This window comes from Pipra filicauda, unplaced genomic scaffold (assembly GCF_003945595.2).
Source record: "Pipra filicauda isolate LSUMZ 115617 unplaced genomic scaffold, ASM394559v2 scaffold104_size2351352_pilon, whole genome shotgun sequence".
Classification (NCBI taxonomy): domain Eukaryota; kingdom Metazoa; phylum Chordata; class Aves; order Passeriformes; family Pipridae; genus Pipra; species Pipra filicauda.
Window position 1 is genome coordinate 626,594 of NW_024103485.1, and position 21,561 is coordinate 648,154.

Here is a 21,561-nt window from a genome sequence, read left to right on the forward strand (position 1 = left end):
ATAAAATCTCCCCTATTCAAATAAGTCATAGCAGATCTCCATTATTGTCTTACCTTAATTTCATCACATTGGAAAAGATGCAAATCAGGCTTGTTTTGGGTTGGTTCTTTACATACCAATGCAAGAATTGAATTGTAATTGCATGCATTCATCACAGCTTGGCAATGCTGAATTGTGCTTAAAGGAAAATTCTCCAGTTCATTCTGCCAGAAAAGAAAAGAAAAAAAGGAAACACAAAACACCACCTTACTATACAGTGTCCTGATCTCAGAAAAGCTGCATGAGTTAAAAAGGGGAAGTGATAATAAGCTAATTAAAGCCCTCAATCCCACATACATCATTTTTCTGTTGCTCCCTTTTCCTTTCTCTCTGAAAATGAGACTGTCACTCACAGATCTTACCTTTGATTCCAAGTCCACCAAACTGACAGCTTTGTCATCCACTTGAAGAATCATATCTTGAGTCCACACTTTGCCTTTGGCATCCAACAATTTCAGCTTTCTTATTCCATCGTCTACTGTAATCATGGCCTCTTTTCGGTCCAGAACAAACGTGGTCAAGTGCTAGTGAAGGAAACATACATTTAAAAGAAATTATGATTGCAATTCTCCCTATTGTTCAGGAGTGTCAGTGTTCAAACTGCCAGGAAATAGCAATGCAAATTATTCATGAATAGAAGTGCCTTTGTGTATGACAGATTCCACCTATAGGACATCAGAAAGGTTGTTTAGTCCATAATGCCATCTTAAGTCACCTGATTTTTGTTAGCTTGCTGTTTGCCATCCTCTGTCATTTCCTCACTGTGCTAAGCTGTTAGACTTGAAGGCATATTCTGACATCTTTCAGGTATCAAAGCTGGAATTAAACCGTGACTTTTAATTAGCTTTCTTGAGGAGTGAAAACCTGTCCCTCTTGGCAGGCTGAATTCAGGAGGTGCCAGCAGAAGCTTCCCAGAAACACGCTGCCGATGCACCTCCACCACCACCTTGACCTGGAGTGTCCTCACCTCTTCCAGGGCTGCCAGCTAGTGTGCTGCTGGCAACCAGGATGGGCTTGCATCTAACTAGGGTACCTTATGGACAGTCATGTTATTGTGGAACATAGTAGAAATGTAGTATAGTAACTACTTTTGTTCTCGGAATATTCTCCACATTCAATTAATGGTCTAGAAACTAAACACTGCTTCCCAAACATCACCTCAGCTGGCTTCCCTGTCGTTATGGTGGTGGTAATTTCTCCTTCAACATGCCAACCATGCAAGAAAACCCATAAATTATTTCATTTTATTCAAGCATAAATCCAGCTTCACATTCTTATTGAAGATCTGATAACACTCATTCAAGCTGAACCAAGCATAATATATGCCTGTACATCTGTGTTCTAAATAACTTTCAAAAATAAATAAATAAATAAAATTAACTGTGCTTTCTTCTATTACAGGATAATGGCACTCAGTAATTACAGAGAGGAAGGTAGGTGTAAACTGCATATAATCAAAATATTTAAAAGAAATGAAGTGAAATGAACTCTCTACTGGCTGCTCACACAGGAATGCTTAGACTCCAAATACAAGTACTAATTGCTATGCCAGTACAGGACCAAAACTCCTATAAAGAAACCAAAGAAAAATAGGCAATAAGAAGCAACACACATATTCATTTGCAAGCTGATCATAGGATTGAAGCACTTGAAATTAAGACTCTTCTGCATATGATCTCACAATTTACAGCTGATTTAAAACCCAGCAAAAAGGAGCTGAGAATACATGGTATTTGCAAGACTTGGTTTTACCCATGACAATTGGCCTGATGGCAGGAGGAGAAAGTTTGAGTCAAAGTAAGACTACAAAATGAGGTGCTGCATTCAAAAGTGCTTAACAGGCTACATATAGGCACTCAGGCTTACTTTGCAGACTATTTTAAATATACTTATTCCTGGATAAAATTTGACAGCAGCACACAGTAATTCTGCAAAGCAGCTTAAGACAGTGAGTACACACTCTGCACTTCATACTGGGGAAGAATCTGTGCAGGTAGAATATTTAACTACTGTATATTAGACTAACTCAGGCTTTTAGGGGTTAATGCTCAGCTCTTGAGGAATATTCTAATACCTCTGCTGATTATATCTGATCAAAGTATTAGTTTTAAATATCATCCAGTGTGCCTTGCCAACAGCACGGTGTTATTCAGCTCCGCCTCATCTTTGTAAGGAGCCAGGTTCAGAGACAGGGCAGGACAACACGTTGAATTGATACCCCATTGAGAAGTCCTGTCCGTTTGCCAAACCACACACAACTTTGCTTACATTCTTCTCTATCTAAAATTTCAGCTCATTATGGCAAAGCTGTAGAATCTGAGACATTTCACTGTAATCTACTCTGAAGTGACCTCGGGCTGGCAGGATATTTTGGAAGATGTATGTGCCTTCGAGCACACGTATCCTCAGAAATCACGCAGGCAAAAAAAAAAAAGCTGCACGTAACTGAAGGCTGTAATTGGTGTGTCACTGCTCGTCTCACCTCTACGTGATACTGTGACGTTTCGGATATGCTGCTGGCACTGTCTCGTGCATAATTCTTCCTTTGTTCTAGAGATGGGAGGAAAAGAAAGAATAATTATTCGTTTAATTTCTTACCCTGACTGTTTCTCAAGAGATACTTTAGACGAGTTGTGTACATGAGAACAGGAGATAAGCTGCGGTTAATTTCTGTGTTTCAACAGAAAATACCTCCACCCCCACACAGTCCAGCACAAGGACCATTCTCACATCAACAATGTTAACAGAAGGCTGGTGGGTGCAAACAAAAGCCAGTTATCTCATCCCAGTGAGTCAGGACACTGGAGGGGAGCAGTGTTCTGACTGAAAACACTTTGTTGGGAAGCCTGATTATGGATATAGTTGGGTTGCCATTTTAGGAGCAATATAGTAACCAGCATCAGGCTTACTATATTTGCATTGAGTGTCCTTGAATGCAAAAGTATTTTCTGATATATACATATACTTATGTTAAATCTGCAAAACAGCAAAGCCACACACAAAACAGACCTGACTCATCCTTTATTTCTTCATAAAGTATTCAATTCGATGAATTAATAATGTAGAAATATGCATGGAAATATACATATACACACCAAAATATCTCTAAGCAGAAATACTTTTCAGCAAGACACAATGCTGCAAAATCAGAAATATCATTTGTCTTTTACTCAATACAATAGATTAATATTAAACCAGGAGAGGAGGGAAGGGGAAAAGCAAGATGAAGGCACAACATGGACCCATACCACAAAATAATGAATTTAGATGAATGTTGAAGAAAACTTTTCAACTTAAGTGGAAAAAAAAATGAATGCAACATATGGAAGGTTTGGGCTTTTTATCACTACAACCACTTAAGCGTCTGATCTGGAACACCAGGAGCTTTTTTTTTGGGAAAGTCACTGGGTGACATGACCAAGAGAGGTCTATGGAAACTCTGCAAATAGGCAATTTCTTTGATTTCTGATTTTTAATTAAAATAGGCAGTTTGATTTTGTTCAGAAGCAAAGTACCTGATCTACATACAGAATACATCAATGTAATCATACCTGAAATACTTTGAGGTAAAATAAAAGTGCGTGATTTTGTTGGCAGGAAGCTTAAATTACTCTTTACAAAACAAAAAAAAATGCTAAATATTACCAAGTGCATGGTTTGTGACATACAGAGATCTGCAGTGAGGACACCACAAAAGCCACACTGCAAAACTCTCTTCTGTGACCAGGGTTCCTTCATACAGGAATTCCAGGTGCTGACAAAGACAGCAGTGCCCTTGTTTTCAGACATCACTTGTAGAAGCATTTGTCACCTTTTATAAACATACCATTATCTCTCCCCTTCTCAAGGAAAACAAACTTTCATGAAAAACAATACATTTTCTGAAATAGGTCACTGACTTGAAGAAGAGCCTCTCCCGTGGTGGAAAACATCAATCATGCAACAGAGCCATCCTGCTCCTGCACAGCAGCTACTCAGTTTCTTTTAGCAAGAGAAGTGTGCAGTGCAAACACTCGAATTTAAGAACACAGATTATCAGAATTTTCAGCTAGGTGTGTGGAAATTTCAAATCAGATATCTCACTTTCATTATCCATTGTTCTGAAATCCCAAGGCAGAGGATTATCATTGATTCCAACTGTAACAACCATTTCTGCTTTTGCAGCATGTTACTTAAATTATTTTTTTTAGTTGATTGTCTTTTTAACCACAACAGACACACACACACATACACACACACATGCACACCAGTCAGTAGAGCAGTACTGTCTGATTTGCTACCTTTCTTTTTTTGTTTGGATGATGATCTGAAGAAGTAAAGTCCATCTGTTCCTAACAAAACAAGGGGATTAAAAAGCAGTATCTAGTTTAATCCCATAGAATTATTTGCATCTCTAAGGGGATCAGTTAACAGTCTTCTGCTATGGACTGTAAATGCTAGTTAAATGCTGTCCAGTAAGAATATATGCTTTAAAAAAAAAAAAAGACCCTTGTTTCAATTAACAATGTATCAAATATTCAGTTTTGACTGTTATTATCTTATTTCAGGTGAACAAAAATATAACTTTTATCCTATTAAACAACAGTAAGAAAGTTTACATCCACTGTAAGATTTATAAATGCTGCAAACAATAATAGTTGGAGTTATTTCAAATAAAGAAAGAAAGTCTGGCATATGTAGAGGCTCCAAAGGAATTAAAAAGCAGACAGTTAAGTGTTGCAAGAGATTCCTTATTCTGCTCCACATAAATTTTGTCCTGCGATAAGACAGGAATTCCAAAACCATTTGTGATACTGATTAACACATCTTCTTCCACAGAGCAGCACAACATTCAATTACACATGACAGAAAGGTTTTCATGCCATGTTGAGAACAACAGTGTTTATAGAAGAGAGAGAGAGCTTTCTGAATGTTAATAAAATCTGTGGTTGCCTACACTTGAGAGCCAAGGACAGCCCCTCTAGTTCTGCGTTATTAGTTATAACATAATGGTCACAAGAACTTCAATAAAATTTCCAGTTAACAAAAGTCAATCAGTGTTTGTGTCAATAAACAAAACAACTGACAGTCCATACTGAGATCAACTCCAATTTACCAATTTATTTCTTTCATGAGGGTAGAATGAGTCTGAGAACCTGCTAGAGACCTGAGTTATCATTTAGAGTAGAACGGAATATTTCATTTGAATCATCCAGTCCAACAGCCTCACCACTTCAGGGCTGGCCAGAAGCTACAGCATGTTATTAAGGGCACTGTCCAAATGCCTGTTAAACACTGACAAACTTGGGGCATCAACCACCATTTCTTGTTATCCTGTAGGCCCTTCTCCCAAAAAAACACCGCTGGGCACTGGAACAGGCTCCCCAGGGAAGGTCACAGCACCACACCTGGCAGAGTTCAAGAGGTGTTTGGATCACACTGTCAGGCACATGGTGTGAGTGTGACTCTTGGAGTATCCTGTGCAGGGCCAGGAGTTGGACTCAGTGACCCTTGTGGGTTCCTTCCAACTCAGGACACACTATGATTCTTGGATGAGGTCAAAAAGAAAAGGAAATAAGAAAAGACTGGCGTCTAGAACATGTCCCCTGTCCCATGGTTTTTTGCTGGTAGCTCAAAATTAAATCTCAAACTCTGCTTTCTCCTAGTGCCTGGCTCCTGTCCCAGATTCTACCTAAACCCTCCATAAGCTCTCATCTTGCCATCAGAAAGGGCACAAACCCTTTTGCAACCCCTCCTGCTGATGTGCTCCACTGCCCTGGACTTCCAGGGAAATTGTTATAAGCCTGCAAACTTGTTCTCTGTCCTCCTTTATCTCGATGACATAAGGGACTGCCTGCTCCTTCCTTCAACACTTCTGTGTTTCCACTTCCAAGTCAGATATATCTGAGCACATGACCCTCACAGTCTTTTTCATCCATATACAGCTTCTTTTTCTTTTCCTACAGAGTTGCCCATTGCCATTCTTCTGAAAATGTAGCTTCCATCTCCCAACTCTTTCACATATCAAACTGACAGATTATCTATCAATAATAATCTGACTGCTTTTACAGAAACTCTGAAACATCTCCTGATTGATCCCACTATCTTCAAATGCAAGTAACACGTACTTTAATATTGAAAAAAAAGCAACAGAAATTGCAGATGCACTGAAGGTAGTGGAGTCTTGCTAGGATGGAGTTAATTTTGGATCTGTGACCAAAACACTCTTGATAACATAAGGATGTTATCTGCACAGTTAGCTGCTGCTGAACAGTGTCAAGGCCTTCTCTATTTCTCACTCTGCTGCCCCAGCAAGTGGGCTGGGGGTGCACAAGAGATGGGGAGGGGACGCATCTGGGACAGCTGATCCCATCTGACCACGCTGTATAGTGTCATGATCAGCAATAAAACTGGTGGGTAGTCTTTCCAAAAACTTCTTGCCCAGGCAGTCTGGGCATTGGTCTGTTTACAGGAGGAGACAAGGGGAATGAGCAAGCAAATGGGTAGGTCCTCAGTTGCTGGCCGGGGTCAACCCCTGACACCAAAACCAAAATAATGTTTTGTATGTTTTGTTTCACTCTCCTGATCCTCCCAATCAACCTCAGCCTCTCACGGGTCCCTTCATGCATGAAGAGGCTATTAAAGCTAAAGTGAAATACAGGGAGAGTCTTAAAGCTAAAGTGAAATGCAACAGAGACTTCCAGATACAATGTATAAAACTATCAAAGGATGAATAAAACTACCAAAACTATTGATTTTTTTTTTCTATATACTCTACTTACTGCAGCTCTTACATCCACTACTCAGAATACAGCACAACCTCAATACCACAGTTAGTTCAAACCCTGCTGGTGTGTTGTACACCATTTACCTAAAGGATTTTCCCTCTGGTAAAAGAAAAAAAAAATAAAAATCAATGAATCATGGCAGAAGATACTTAAATTAAATTCTTAATCACAATCTACAGCAAATGCAGCCCAGGGGAATTTGAGTAAAATAAAATCTCTCACAACACAATGACAATAAACTTAAAAGCGGCACATAGGTCCACATTTCACTCATAGGTCCTGAATATAAGATCTACCAGCTACTAAAACTTCCAGAGGAACAGAAATGTTGACCCACGGAAACTAGTGTTTTTGCCACTGTCTAATGGGGATAGATGTTACTGCTATTCATGTTCTGTGAAATTACTGAATTCACCAATCAGGAACAGACCATGTTTCTGCTTTCAAAAACATGTTAAAAGGTACTGATTTTAGATCATTTTTGAAAGCATCTAAAACACCAGAAAACAAAATGCAACTTCTTAACCAAAGACTTTTAGCCAAGTCAAAAATACCACTACACAGAACATGGCACAGATAAATAGGACTGAAGATTGCCATCACTCATTCCGGTCCTTATTCCCACTACACCAAGAACTCTTGAGCTCTCACAGTTATTTCTGTGAAGGATCATTTCATACTTTGGAAAGACAACTATTCCACAGTTTCAGACAAAAACAACAGTACTATCCAGGGTCCATTGAGGCAGAGCTATGAACAGACCTTGGCATAGCTAGAGTCCTGTCTCACCCATTTTCCAACTGGAAGGGGGTGCAGCAATATGGTAAATTACAAAATTGCTTAATAAACTCTACCATAGCCTGGCTCTGTGCCACTGTCCAGAAGACCACAGGGAGAAAAATCGAAGTCTTTATCTAGGTAAGGAAAATTCTTACCAGAAGGAAAAGATCTCAGGCTGTGTCTTAACATGACCTGAAGCATGGGTAGTGCTGGCTAGGGCTATATTTAGGCACAATAAATTTTCAGTTCCTAAAAGGCAAGTGAGGAATATTGATGCCTAGACTTCTACCAGTGTCTTACAAACATTTGCACAGGTAAGATGTAATAAATGTTATCGATGCTATGGTTATGATAATACAAAGAAGGGTAAAGGTAGATCTTCTTCCTTTCCTTTACCCTTCTGTACCCTTCCATATCTTCCCCTTCCATAGCCCAACTGGAAATTGTCTGTGCAGTGTACAAAGAGACACAGCTCTGAAATCTGATGGCAATCCACATGGACACTGAATCAGTCTCCCTCACAAGCTGTCCTAAGAATCCAGAAGTAAATTATTACAACACATCATCAAGTAGAAAAGCCCAATACTTAGTTTACCACCACGTATCTTGTGTTGGACTGATTGTTGGCAGCCCTTTAAGAATGTACTGCAGCAGCTGGAAAAACTCAGCGTGAGATAGAGCAAAGTGCAGGAGACACGACTTGAACATCCGGGGAGAAAGGTCAAAACTTGAGTTCAAAACAAGTCTCATTTTCAGAGGAGCAAACACTGTCACTTTCAGAGATTTATGACATGATGGCTGCGTAGAACTAGCTGTCAAAGAAAGTGCATTGTTTAGAAGTCAATTGTCAATTTAATTCATTTGACTATTAAACAATACAAGCATGTTACATGGCTAACTTCTTTCAAAGGACTCGTCTATGATCTGCTTGTGATTCCCTTGAATTTGTTACACTACAGTTCTTGCTCTGAATGAGGTATTTGAACAATGCAAAAGTAACAGGCAATTTCACTTCTAGCACCTAATCACAGCTATGAGAATATAAACAGTGTATAACACACTCGGTCTTTTCTGATGCGGTGTGAAGACAATTTTAGCAGCATCTTTCAATTCTGTGCTGTAAAATAATCTAACAATTTGGAGTGAGCCACTGGCTCTCTCTTCCTGGGGAATGAGGCTGCTCCACACTGTGTCACACTCGCTGGCAAACCCCCATCACAGCCCTGAAATGATGCTGCAACTTCTCCCCACAAAGCAGAGCTGCTGAAGACAGATGGAGAAGCCAATGCTAGAACAACAGATGACAGTACAAGCCAAAACCCATTTCAGATGGAAAGATCAGGAAGTAAATGATGAAATAAGCCCCATAAGAATGTGCAGAGAACACCTTCCCTCCCAGCTCAGAGGGAGATTTATTGTGCAAATAGAAAACAGTTCATTTCAGGAAGGAAGTAAGTGAAAACAAAGGGATCATTTGACACAGGAAAAAAGGCAATTCCAAGGAAGTTTTTGCTATCAGATAGCCCCATCAGAGACAGTGATGGCTCTGGTCTAGTTTTTAACTGAACTGTCAGAAACACCAGTAAAATCCCAGCCTTATTTCCCATAACACCGTGGCCAACCTAAACAATCATGAATCACCTCAGCACTGAGAGTTGAGAGACAAACTTCAGGACATAAACATGCCTGTGAGTATATATATACATAAACATGTACAATAATAATAATAGTAATAATAACAACAACAACAATAATAAGTAGTAGTAGTAGTAATAATAAGTAGTAATAATAAAAATTATTATTATTATTTTAATTTAGTCTTCACAGCGCTTGCAAGAAATTGACTTCAAGATCTAATGGTCAATTATGTACCATCCTCATTTTTTGATACCTATGGATAGGCAGCTTAGTCCAAATGAGACTCCAAAGTCTTCCAAGAAAAGAAGTTAGTCATGGACAAAGTTTGCTGCTAACGTCACATTGTCACATTTTATCAAAGCAAAAAAACATACTCCATTTTATTTTGCAGTAAAATTATGTTTTCCAATATAGTACCAGTGAATCTATTAAACATATAAGCTTTATTCACATAAAATACATACATTTAATATATATGTACATAACATAAAATATAAAAAGAAAGCTAAGATGCCTCCAATCTGCTTTATAGGATTTCAGTCTCATGCCTCTAAAATAAAATATTTTAGTTATTAATTATAAATAACGTATTTTATAACAAGCATTTTTAACACATTTTAACAATTCCAGAATCACTCAACTGCTTTCCACCCCCTGGGACAGCATGCACAAAAAGCCTTAACACCACAAAGGAAGAAGAGGCAAATGTGGGATGCAGCAGAATAGTAAATTAGTTGCTAAAAATTAGATAAAAATATAATCGCCCTGAATTTGAGAAAGGTTTTCGGTGTTTTCCTTGTTCTCTCCAGTTCATATATTTGGTGATACTGACAGCCTAATTATTTATGTATATAAAACAGAGCAGAAGCAGTAAAATGTGCAAACTCCACTCTAAAAGCTGTGCTAATATGTATTCACTTGGGGCTCCGGTATAACTTGAGTCTTCTACTTCATTCAGTTCCTGGCAACTGCAGCTACACTTTTGTTATACATCTACCAGCAACAGAAGAGAAATAAGATCAACAATTAATTTTACAGGAGCCACCGACACAGCAGTTACATGGCAAGCATTTTCAATTACTACCTGAATTCAATTAAGTAATTTGGAAGTAAAAGGCTGATTACCGTTATACATCACATTTACTCACTTGTCCCCATCTTCTACTGATATATGACTATCCCATCACTTCTGATATGAAAAAGGTCAGAGAGATATTATTTTAAAAGCCCGCAAAGATTAAAGGACGTGGTTAAGACACTGATACTGCTACATGTACTTTTGAAAAATTATGATGATGACTTCAAATGAAGAAGAAAATCACAACACTCTCATAACATCTCATAAAGAAATAATCTGCTAAGAGTTTTCCGCAAAGTCTCTTGCTTGTTTCTGTTACCACCTACTATTTCTGTCAACACTTGCAATCAGTGTGTTGAGTGAACCCATACAGGATGCAGAAATCACTGTTCAAAATGATCAGTTCAGAATTTTCCTCAGTTGCAGTTCCTGCCTTCAGCACTATGTGAAGTGACTGACTTTTGTAGCACACCACTAAAAAATAGTAAATTTAAACTCAGAACGATTCACATGCAACATCATGTTTAGATTGGATATTTAGGAAAAAATGTTTTCACCAAAAGGGTTGCCAAGCAGTGGAACAGGCTGCCCAGGGAAATGGTTGGGTCACCATCCCTGGAGGTATTTAGAAGACATGTACATGTGGCACTTAGGGACAAGGTTCAGTGGAGGACGTGGTAGTGCTGGGATAATGGTTGGACTTGATGATCTTCAAGGTCTTTTCCAACCTAAACAATTCCAAGATTTTAAATCATGCTGCCATCCCTCCCTTAACCTCTGAGGTCACTCCCAGCCAAACAGGAAGGAGAAAAGATCAGTTACTATTTGGCACATTGCAGTTATCAGCCACTGCTCTTTGAGTTTCCAAGTTTAACCAGCAGAAGAGGTGGCAGATGCAAGAGGGAAGAGCAGGTTGAGGTGTCAGGAGTCCTGCACAGGACCAGGTTCTCATTGCAAACCTCCTACTTCCAGTCTCACCAGTTGCACTGACTTCCAAAAGAGCATTTAACAACAGGCACAGATTTACACAGCAGAACATCTCCCAGCCTCACTGCTGCTTCTGTTTCCATTACCAGCACAGCTATCAGCAGGATGTATTCACAGTGAAGGAGGATGACCTGAAAATGGTGTCATTTGGCTGGCAAGGAACTCGACTACATTCTGCCTCCACAGTGATTTGGCATTAGGCTACAGAGTAGTGCACAGAGCCAAGACAAATACCAGCATTTGTAGTTGGTAAGTGCACCAGCGTTTAGGCATTTGTAATGTCACATCTGACAGTCACAAAGCCTCTTGAAAACAGCACACCAAACAGGACTCCAAATCTGCTACATCAAAACTAATTTCCATCAAATCCTTGTGTCAAAGAAGAATAATATTGTAAATCCCTTTTCTGCTAGCAGGGGATAAATTTGGGGAGGCAGGGCAAGGCACAGGTCATGAATCAAACCTATAGCACAAGCTAGGCTCCTGGAATGCCTTCTCCTTGGTACATACCTTAGCTATGGGATCACTCTTAGTTTTGTGATAAATGCTTTGCACATTGCTGCCTTAAAAATGAGCAGGGGGGACTTCTCTGCTTAGTAAACTGTAAAACTATTTTCTAGTTATCTTATTTTGTTTTAGTAGGCATAAAATCACTTTCTTATTTAATTTAGTTGACATAGACACCTATGTGTGTGTACATACACCTTCAGATTAATGTGTGTAAAATATTTCCACCACGACATCACAATCAATATTCAAGCAACAATTTAGCACAGAAGTTCAGAGAGTTTTGCTGTCTTACCATAAAGAGCTTTCGCGCTTGTTCTTGAGTTCTGCTCCCTCTCTCCCTGAGCAAATGTTGGAGAGCCATAGCCACTGAAAGAAAGCATTTCTGATTAAATTCCGTATAGGTGTATTTGGCACACACAAAGAGGACTGAAAAAAACCCTCTCCTTGTGTAGGACTACACATGCCTCCAACATTAGTAACAGAGGTAACAGTATGGAATATTTGCTCTGTACAATGAGGAATGTTTCACTTAGGCTGCAAGCTTTTCTGACCCCTTTTTTACTGCATTAATACAATATCATGCACAATTGAGGTGTGGTACACACATAGACACCACCATAATGTAAGTAACCAAAATCACTAAATAATGATAATAACAACATTAACAACAATAATGATGATAATAATAATAATGACTACGCCAAAGACTTGGGTAGGATTTGGGGTTTTTTTCCTGCATACACAAGTGTTGATTGCTTTTAACAATTTTAACTGTTTTTTAACGTAAGACTTAAAATAACTATAACTGTCTACAACAAATGAAAAGGCAAGACGACTTCCTTCTAGTGTAACAACAAGAATGAGTCATATATGAGCTCACCCTAAAGGGACAACAATATGAGAAGCAAAGGATAGCACAGATGTCAGGCTCCATATAGGAATACATGTTCTTTTGGCATCAGACAGGTAAATTCTCATTAGCCTAATGCCATGCTCCTGATACAGGGATCACCCTCTTATCTTAGGCAAGATAACACTTGCAGGTAACAGTTGCTGGGTTCTGTTTACTGGGAAACAGCATTTGCTCACAGATGGAAAAGGCGGCCTCATCTTTTATGCATAAAAATGCATTCACTCAGAGCTAACCCTTAAACATCTCAGGCACACAGAGACCTCTCTAAGTGACACAGTAAGCATGTTACGGCTACAGCAATTTGGTTTTCTGTTCCAGATGAGTCTATTCAGTAATACAGCTTTATCCTTACACTAATACAAAAATCAGTCAGATGATATCTGTCCATTTGGTTCCAGGGTTTGGAAGCTGCACACTCTTTTACAGAAACTGTGTATAATTCCAGTGTGATCTAATAATTATAGCTCTGTCTGAAACGAAAGCTCAAAGAAGAAAATACAACTCCATTTTTTTTTTTGGTCCATAAAAGGAAAATCAAAGGCATAACCTTACTTCATTTGGGGAAAATAGCTTCCATATCCACCAGGAGGGGTGTTTGATATGTGTCCATTCATTCTCACAGTCACTTACTGGGAGAAACGATCTGGGAAAAGAAACAACAGCACGTGAATTAAAGTCTCTTAAAAGATGAAGGTTCAACACAGACGTAATACAAACATAATGAGAAAATTATGGCTGAAATGGGAAAGAAGTTGCATCAACAAGCTCGATTGTTATTAACTGCATCAGGGTGATGCCTTGAAGACCTGTTATGGAACTTCTCCCAATTGCAATTTGATAGTTATTGCTTCAAATAATTTATAATTTAGTGAACAAAGCTATTATTTTTGATACAATAGTCTTTAGGAACAGCTTTAGAAATAAAAGGCTCACTAAACAAGGAACAACATCTACTGCATTAGTGGACAAGATATTCCAAATGGTAACTTTAATAGTCCAGCCTGATTTCAAGCTTCAGTCCATTTCTTTCAACTGAAACTTTTGAAATGGACTTTTAGGACTTAAAAAAGCACTTTTTTTTCTTTTTTTTCTTTTTTTCTTTTTTTTTTAATAGCATTTAACATCCTGAAAGTCTGGCATGCCAGTTAAAAGTCTTTCAGATAAAAGCAGTGCTGAAAAGGCTATGATAAAACAGCTAAAAAAATGCCTTCTCCCTTTAATACATAACATGCACATTGAAGCTAAAACTGACTATGGAAACCGACTGTCATAACCCTTTCATATTCAAATTCATATTCAAATTAACCATGGGTAAATATTCTTTCATTTACATACATACATGAATAATGTAATTTGAATATTTCTCAACATCTCAGTCACTAATTAGAAAAAAAAAAAAAGACTTAACTCTGCAAAATAGTCAAAAGTATGTCAGATATAATTTTTACCTAACAAAAGCTTCATTTCCAAAGTAAGCACAACCAGCTTTGTTTGTACTAAGGCCACCTTACAAGCAGCTTATCTTCTGAATTGCTGAGTCAACTTTACTGCCTCACTTTCAGTGTTCTCTTCCTGTTCCACAAAGCAGCAGCAGCACCTACTGCACTTTGCCCCCACATATATTCTGCTGCTTTCCCCTGTCATGCGAAATGCCAATCAAAATCTGTTCTCAGCTCTAAACAGTTCTGCCACTTCAGGAGACAAACAAGCTGCTTTCAGTCTTCTGTACTGAGAGAACACAGTGGGTTTTATACCTTCCTGATGAACACCTGACTGCCTCAGATGCAGTTAGCAAAACTAACCAGAACCCAGCTGTATTCCATATGCCGAGTGAAATCATGTGGAAGGTCGGTGTTGCCTTTAGTGGGCACTAAATACTTAGTAATTTGGCCTGGTATATTTTTTTTATATTTATTTAATTTTGTTTTACATCTTTGATTGCTCCTTGCAAAACCTCTGTAGTGACATCCCTACATTTTACTTTCATTTCCCCACAAATATATCATATCCCACTTGCTTTTTATAGAGTGCAGTCCTCAGCAACTGTCTCCAGTAAATTACTATCCGAGTGTTGCTCGATTCATTAGCGATTACAACCTTTGGGAAGCATCCTGAAATTGTCCCATGACTTGAAAGGATACAACTATTCATTTTCTCAGCAGAATTTGCCAGGTCACTGTGCACTCCTTGTTCTGTTTCAGTGACTCCATGGACCAAGGCTACTCCCAGTGCTCTTCTCCAGCTCAGGCTGCCAATTAAGCTCTTCAACACTTCCTATCTGCTATTAATTCGTATCATCTGCAAACGCTGCCCAATCTGCTGCCCTGCTTAACAGTTTACCCTGGGATTAGCTTCCTAAGAGTGACCAGATCCAAAACATTTACACAAATTATCTCCATTGCTTGTCGGTATCCCCAATATCCTCTACTTTCCATGCATACATTGTTTAAGATAACACTTATTTAATAATTCTGTTTGGCATAATCTATCATTTGTAATCTTTTTCCTAGCCCCATTTATAACAAATTCTGCAACTATCTGCTTTAAAGTGAGATCTGGGAAAAAAAAAAACAACTTGGTTTAAAACTCAGAATAACTCCTCTCCTCTGACATCTTAATCTGACAAATACTTGGTTTGTATTTGTACTCCACTTGATTTTATGAAAGTGGTGAAACAGAAATTTTAAGTAGAAGGAATGTAATATATTAGAATTTCAAGCTTGAGCCTTTGAAGTCCAAATGACACACTGAGTTTTAAAGCAGCAAAGAAGCTGAGCAGATTTTCACACCGGGGAAAGAAAACATATCTGATGACTAAATACTTGCCCGCTATAACACATAACACCACTAAAAGTAAATATAAACAGCTTCAAAGTTGTATTTTGAATGAAACGATACTGAAAAGCAGAATTCAGAAATTTTTACTCCTAAAAAAAAAAAAAAAGGCAAGCAGCTTGTTCTGCCAAGTAAGCACAAAAGCTTTAGTCAGTTTTAGCTGATGCGCAAACAAAACACGACTTGCTATCTGAAAGTTGAGCAAAGCCAACAATATTTCCTGCCCCTCATGCAATTTTCCAATGCTTTTGAACTGCCAAGACAACTACCCTGACATGACAATTTCAAGAGGCTATGCAATGCTTCTGTCACTTTGTTCAAGAAAGCTCTTGAATATGAATACAAACCGTTTACCATAATTATTTATAATTAGTCTATATATTTATAACAGCATCAGAAAGCTACTCATAGTCCCCTAAAATTATAAGCCAATTTCATATCTTTCAACCTAAATATTTCAGAAAAATACATTTTAGGAAAACTCTTTTTTTTTTTTTTAATTAAGGGCATGATGGAGAAAAGGGAAAAACCACAAAAGGGTAACAGAATGTGCAGTGCTTTGTTTATTATTGACTTGTATGACTTTCTCTGCTGTATTTCTCATCTCAAATGCTCTTTCATTTCTTTTAACCAGTCAGTCTCGTAGTAAAAGGCAACTCCTGCACACTGCAAAGCCATTGTCATCCAGGCCTCTATTAATAAACTTCGCTTCCTCTTTAATCTTCTCTTTCACCTCAGCCCAGCAGTTCACAGCAGCATACTCTGGTGTCCTAGCCTTTAAAATAAACATCCTTCACAATTAACTGTACAACCCCTCTTTAAGCAGGTCTGAAGTATCAACAGTTTACTTGTGAATAAGGCCAAAAATGGTCATGTCTCAGGATCCTGCAAAGAAATCAAGCCTACTCGGAAAGAGAATTATTTAAAACCGGGAAAACTAAGTAAGAATTCAAGAAGAAAAGAATGATAAGAAAACAGATAAAATAATAATGCATAACAAGACATATATTAAGGTGTTTATCTCTAAATATATTAAAATATTATGTTATTAAAGCCAGTAAGAAAATGGTTATAAATATGAAATTTCTAAACACAAATAAACACTAAATTATCTTCTGGCAGGATTAGAGACTGAACAAAAATAAATCCACTCCACTGCTGCCATCGGCTTTATTTTCGAATATATCAGTATACTGATAGTCAACAGCTATGGAAATGACAAGGGTCCAGCCTTTATAACAGACAAACCATGTCTGAGACAGACGTACTTTGATTCTTTAGCAGTCTGCAGACCGTCTAATCCCAAGCGTGGGGAGAACCATACCGGTGTACAACAGGATTATATAGGTCATAAATATTCATCCTTAAAAAAATGTCCAAATGCAAAAATACTCTTTGTCTTCCTCATCTTGTAGTGTGGCACCTGATGAAAGCAACGCAATCCACGTGCAAAAGGCTGACACATCAACAACTCGCCTGTCGTGCCATTTAATTTCCCAGGAGTTTGACAGTAACAAACCCCCTCAATTTATTTAACCCCCAAACACACACACACCTTTTCTAGAAAGGTACAGATATTTCATTTAAGAAAATTAGATATTCCAGAGACTGGTGCTCTTTTCTGCTCATCCTGAAGCCATCAGTCCCACCCAAGTGGCAGATGACAACATCATATGGAAACAAAAAGAGAAACCATATAATGACCTGGGTATTTTAGAAATTATGGAGGAGGAAGGGTTAAGGAGAGAAGGATGTAGGGGAAGGAAAAGGAAAGCCAATAACAGCTGGAATGATAATTATTTACCAATTAAGAAAGCATTGTTAGCAAAAAGCCATTGTTATGCCATTGTGCTCCCAACACAATTCTTCCCCAGCCAGAGCTGCAGGCACAGGGTGCAGCTCCAGCCTAAACAAACACCAGTGAACTACCACAAGGTAACACTTTCCTGAAGTGGATCTGATAGTGTAGCAATGTCAGATGAGGACACTCTCTCTCCACCCTTTCCCTTTTAAAAATATTATGGAAGAACAAAAACAACAAAAAAGTTCGATATGCCCATGCTACACTGTAACCTCACTGTGCATCAATTAAAATGCTCCTGATTGCTATCCCCCAGCACTGAGCACTGCTGTTCTACAGAATGTACAAAACCCACTTAACTTGCTGCATGACTTGCTGTTTTTCTATTTCTTCTCAAACAGCAACCTGTTCACCCACACACACTTTCCCTATTCATGCTAAGTGTTTAAATATCATCTCCTTGTGTCTACCTTGTTGTTCTGACCCATCACTCTCCTATTTGTATTTTTGCTCCAGCCACAAATTTCACAAATTGGAAATTCCTGGCAGAAATACGTCCTGAAGAGCCACATGAAATGTTGCTGCTGCCCTCTGCTTCGGGACTTGCTTCAGAGCACAACCAAGAGCAAACACACGAGTTCTGCTGGCTGTTCAACACCTTGCCTTGAGATAAACACCGAGATGCACGTGCATGCATAACTAAGTAATACTTCAGAAATGCTCCCTGGAGGTTTTACACCCTCAGTACACTGAAATCAGAATTTCTCAGAGACAAACTGCTACTGGTTGAACCGGCAGCAGCTTTGCATTGCAGTGTTTTTGGTTTTCTATTAAGTGGATTGGAGCATCCAAAGGCTGGTCAAAAAAATGACAGCAAAAATCACACAGAAAACTGAAAGCCAGGCCCTACCAGTGGTGCAGTTTCAACACAAACATTTGGACCTGATTCACCGCCTGTTGTCCCCTTTGCCCCTCTCAAGCCACTCTTTGTTTATGAGGATTGATGGCTGAAGACTTCTGAGAAAGGAATATATATACTCCAGTATACACTCCTGTGTCCAAGCATCAGGACTTCAAGCAAACATGCCAATAAAATAGCCACAGTAACATAATTTTGAAAATGCTGGTAACTTTGAGGTCTTCTCTGGGTTCAGAGCAGTTGTCCAGCATGGCCACGAGCACCAATTACACTGTGTTTTAGCTTATACAAACCTGCACTAAGTTAAATCCTACATTTAGATGTTAGTGCACCCCCAAAGAACCCTTCTGGTGGATGCAGTGTCAGCTAACTGGGGTTCCTGCCAAAGAAACCTGGGACTGGGGAGGAAAAGACTGGATGTGACCGCATCTCCTCCCCGAATTTCACTCCTTACAGAAAGCTGAACTTAAACCCAGACTGTTATTTACCTGTTTGTGTAAGGGGTCAGAGGTGTAGGAGCATTTCAAGCAACTAAAGATGGTGACGGACAAATGAATACAACTCTGGGCAGGCAGGGGACACCACCACAGGACAAGGCACACAGCATTGCCCAGGAGGAGGGATTTGTAAGTGTTTTCACTTCCACCTCCATGGTGCAGTGCAGCAGATCAGGCTGATCAATGCTGTTTTGTCCAGTTCCAAAATCCAAAATTTGATTTTCATTGACATTTTCTGAAATTTAGTATTTTTTTCCTCAGTCCTTTGTTAAGACTTCGTCCTATGTTAAATTCATTAGCAATATTCCTATTTATGAAGAAAATTTGGTGTCATAATTATCAATCAAAGTAGAAGACTTAATATGTTTATGCAAGAACTGTCTTCAGAGCAATAATTGTTAGCTAAAAGAAAAGCTTGCTATTAGAAAAACAAAGAAGATAAAAAATGTTCTTTAGGTCTTCTTTTTCCTACTATGATATCTTCCAGTGATTCACTCTTAAGAAAATATTCTAACAATACAATTAAGATAGCTATCTTTTATTTTAAGAAAGGAGAGAAATATGAAGACCAACAGGAAGAACTGAATTAATAAAATTCATAGATCGTGTTCATAGAGTTAACTCTTGTTATTGACACACTAATAAAGACCCTGCTTGAAAACAGGTTCTTATTGTGGCATAGCAACCTATTTCCATTCATTTAACTCAGGTCTGGGCCATGATTTATAATTAACTGTATAGAAAGAAAACAAAATAGCTTTACATATACAAAAGCTTCAAAGACTTAAAATCCCTATTGCAACAAAGGAACTTTAATAAATATGCCAAGCATTGAAGCCACCACTCACTGCTATTTTTAATTAGAGAATTAAATACCTCATCCAAAGCAACATGAGTATTAATTACCAAGATCAGGATCATTATGCAGACCTTGCAGAATGTACCACCAGAGCTGGAAGACCAGTCTCTTGTTTAAAAGAAAAAATGAAAGGAGAAAAGAAAAAAAAACACTAAGAAAAGAAAAGAAAAAAAAACAAGCCAAAACTCCAAACAACCTCCATCCATACACAACAGTCAAAAGAGGAAGGTGTCTATGGCATATGAAGGAATTTGTAGAAGGGAAGTAGAAAAAAGGGATTATAATGTACCATCAAAATTAGTATCTTCGATAAGTCTACCTCAAGTACAATACAAGCTAGCAAAGGATACTATTTTTACTCAGAAATCTGAACTCCAGCATGACTACAACACACTCAATATCTCCACCTGAAAAGAGATGTACAAAAACTTGTTCTGGTTTGGGTTTTTGGTAGTTTTGGTGTTTGCTTTACTTTTTTTTTTTTTTTTTTAATAAAACCAAAACCAAACAAACCCAAACTGCCTTGGAACCACTCACTGGTGAATTCTGCTCACATAGGACAGAAACCACAGTTGTATTTCCCTTCTTCACACACTTGGAATTTTTTTCATTACTTCCTTTTAAATTTTGTTACCTCATACTTCAGAGAAGATAGTTAGATTTCAAAAGAGGGCACCCCAGACATCAATTTGAAAGTCAGTTTGCAGTGTACAACCAACAAGACATCAACTCTACTTTAGAAATGCAAATTTAGAAAAAATATCATAATACTAACGTGCATGTTTAAAGGAGACAGTAGAAAATTCAGCAAGAAACAGTGTGAAAAGGGTGCTTCCACCAAGATGACATATGATCATGCTATCCTGAAGATAACACATGTCAAAAAGGTAATGACATTTGGATATAATTTTCCCTTCACATTGAAAACAGGCTATGAGTGTAGCTGCTGAAATACTTCTCAAAAATTTCTTGCACTGAATCACTTGCAAAAATTTCAATAAATGATAAGACTTACTGTGGAGGAACTGTAAGTATACAAAAATGAACAAGACTGTCTTTAGGTTGAGATAAAGTTTTCCTCTCATTCTGGTCAAAAAATGAAAGAACTTCCAACATAGCTAAAATACTGCTTACTGCTGCTGCAAGCTGAAAAAATGAAACATGCTTATTAACCACCTATCCACATTTATTTGCAAGTTAATAGCTGTGTCATGACACAGTGACACTATTAAAACTGGTGTGGTAGAGTTCATAACAAAAGCTGAACTGAAACTATATAATGACATACTCTAACCATACCATTAAAATTAACATGGAGGAGGAGGAGAAAAAAAAGGACAAGATGCTCGAATTGCCTCTCTAATTTAGTTTGATAGAATTGTGGCAAGATCTAATTCTTGATTTCACAAATTTGCTTTCCTCAGTTTTGGTTTTGCAGACCTTGTAGCCAGACACACACACACATTGCAGTTACTGTGGGCTCAGACATGGCCAAGAGATGACTCCCATTGCAAGTCTTTCTTATTGCTCCCTACTCAAACTTCAACTCTACCCCTATTAAAAAAAAAAAAGAGCCATACACAAATGCCTCACACAGCTGACACCTATGCTTAATGTGGCAGCACAAAGAATAAATCAGAACAAAGGCACATTTCTATTAAAGTCCATCAACTAGTTCTGAAGAAGAACAAATTTCAATGTCAGTAATAGGTTACAATCTTAAATTAAACAACTCAAAAAAAGTTAAGTAGAAGCAACATCCTCTGGCTTCCCAATCACCTTAAACAGCCAAGCTTCATACCACTGTGGGCCACCCATTGATGGCATTCTTTGATGACACAGCATTGTTAATTTAACCTTCATCTTTCACCAATAAAGTGCTCTGAATGCAAATTCAGATATATCTGAAAGGCCTCAAAATATACTGTGGGAAGGGTT

At 38.2% G+C, this 21,561-nt stretch overlaps 1 protein-coding gene across 9 annotated transcripts in view; it reads right to left on the reverse strand.

The window, feature by feature from the left end:
* The window catches only part of EPS8 (epidermal growth factor receptor pathway substrate 8), a 137,774-nt gene that overhangs the window by 43,663 nt on the left and 72,550 nt on the right, over window positions 1-21,561 (reverse strand). For 7 of the 9 annotated variants that reach the window (XM_039379359.1, XM_039379368.1, XM_039379351.1 and 4 more), the window contains 6 exons: window positions 13,265-13,355; window positions 12,092-12,165; window positions 4,320-4,370; window positions 2,522-2,589; window positions 402-563; window positions 54-203 (listed from right to left, as the gene is read on the reverse strand). In XM_039379359.1, coding sequence (XP_039235293.1) covers window positions 54-203; window positions 402-563; window positions 2,522-2,589; window positions 4,320-4,370; window positions 12,092-12,165; window positions 13,265-13,326 — 567 coding nt within the window. In that variant the 5' untranslated portion in view covers window positions 13,327-13,355. The remainder of the gene's footprint in view (window positions 1-53; window positions 204-401; window positions 564-2,521; window positions 2,590-4,319; window positions 4,371-12,091; window positions 12,166-13,264; window positions 13,356-21,561) is intronic. The other 2 variants (XM_039379391.1, XM_027747442.2) reach the window with 1 other exon arrangement.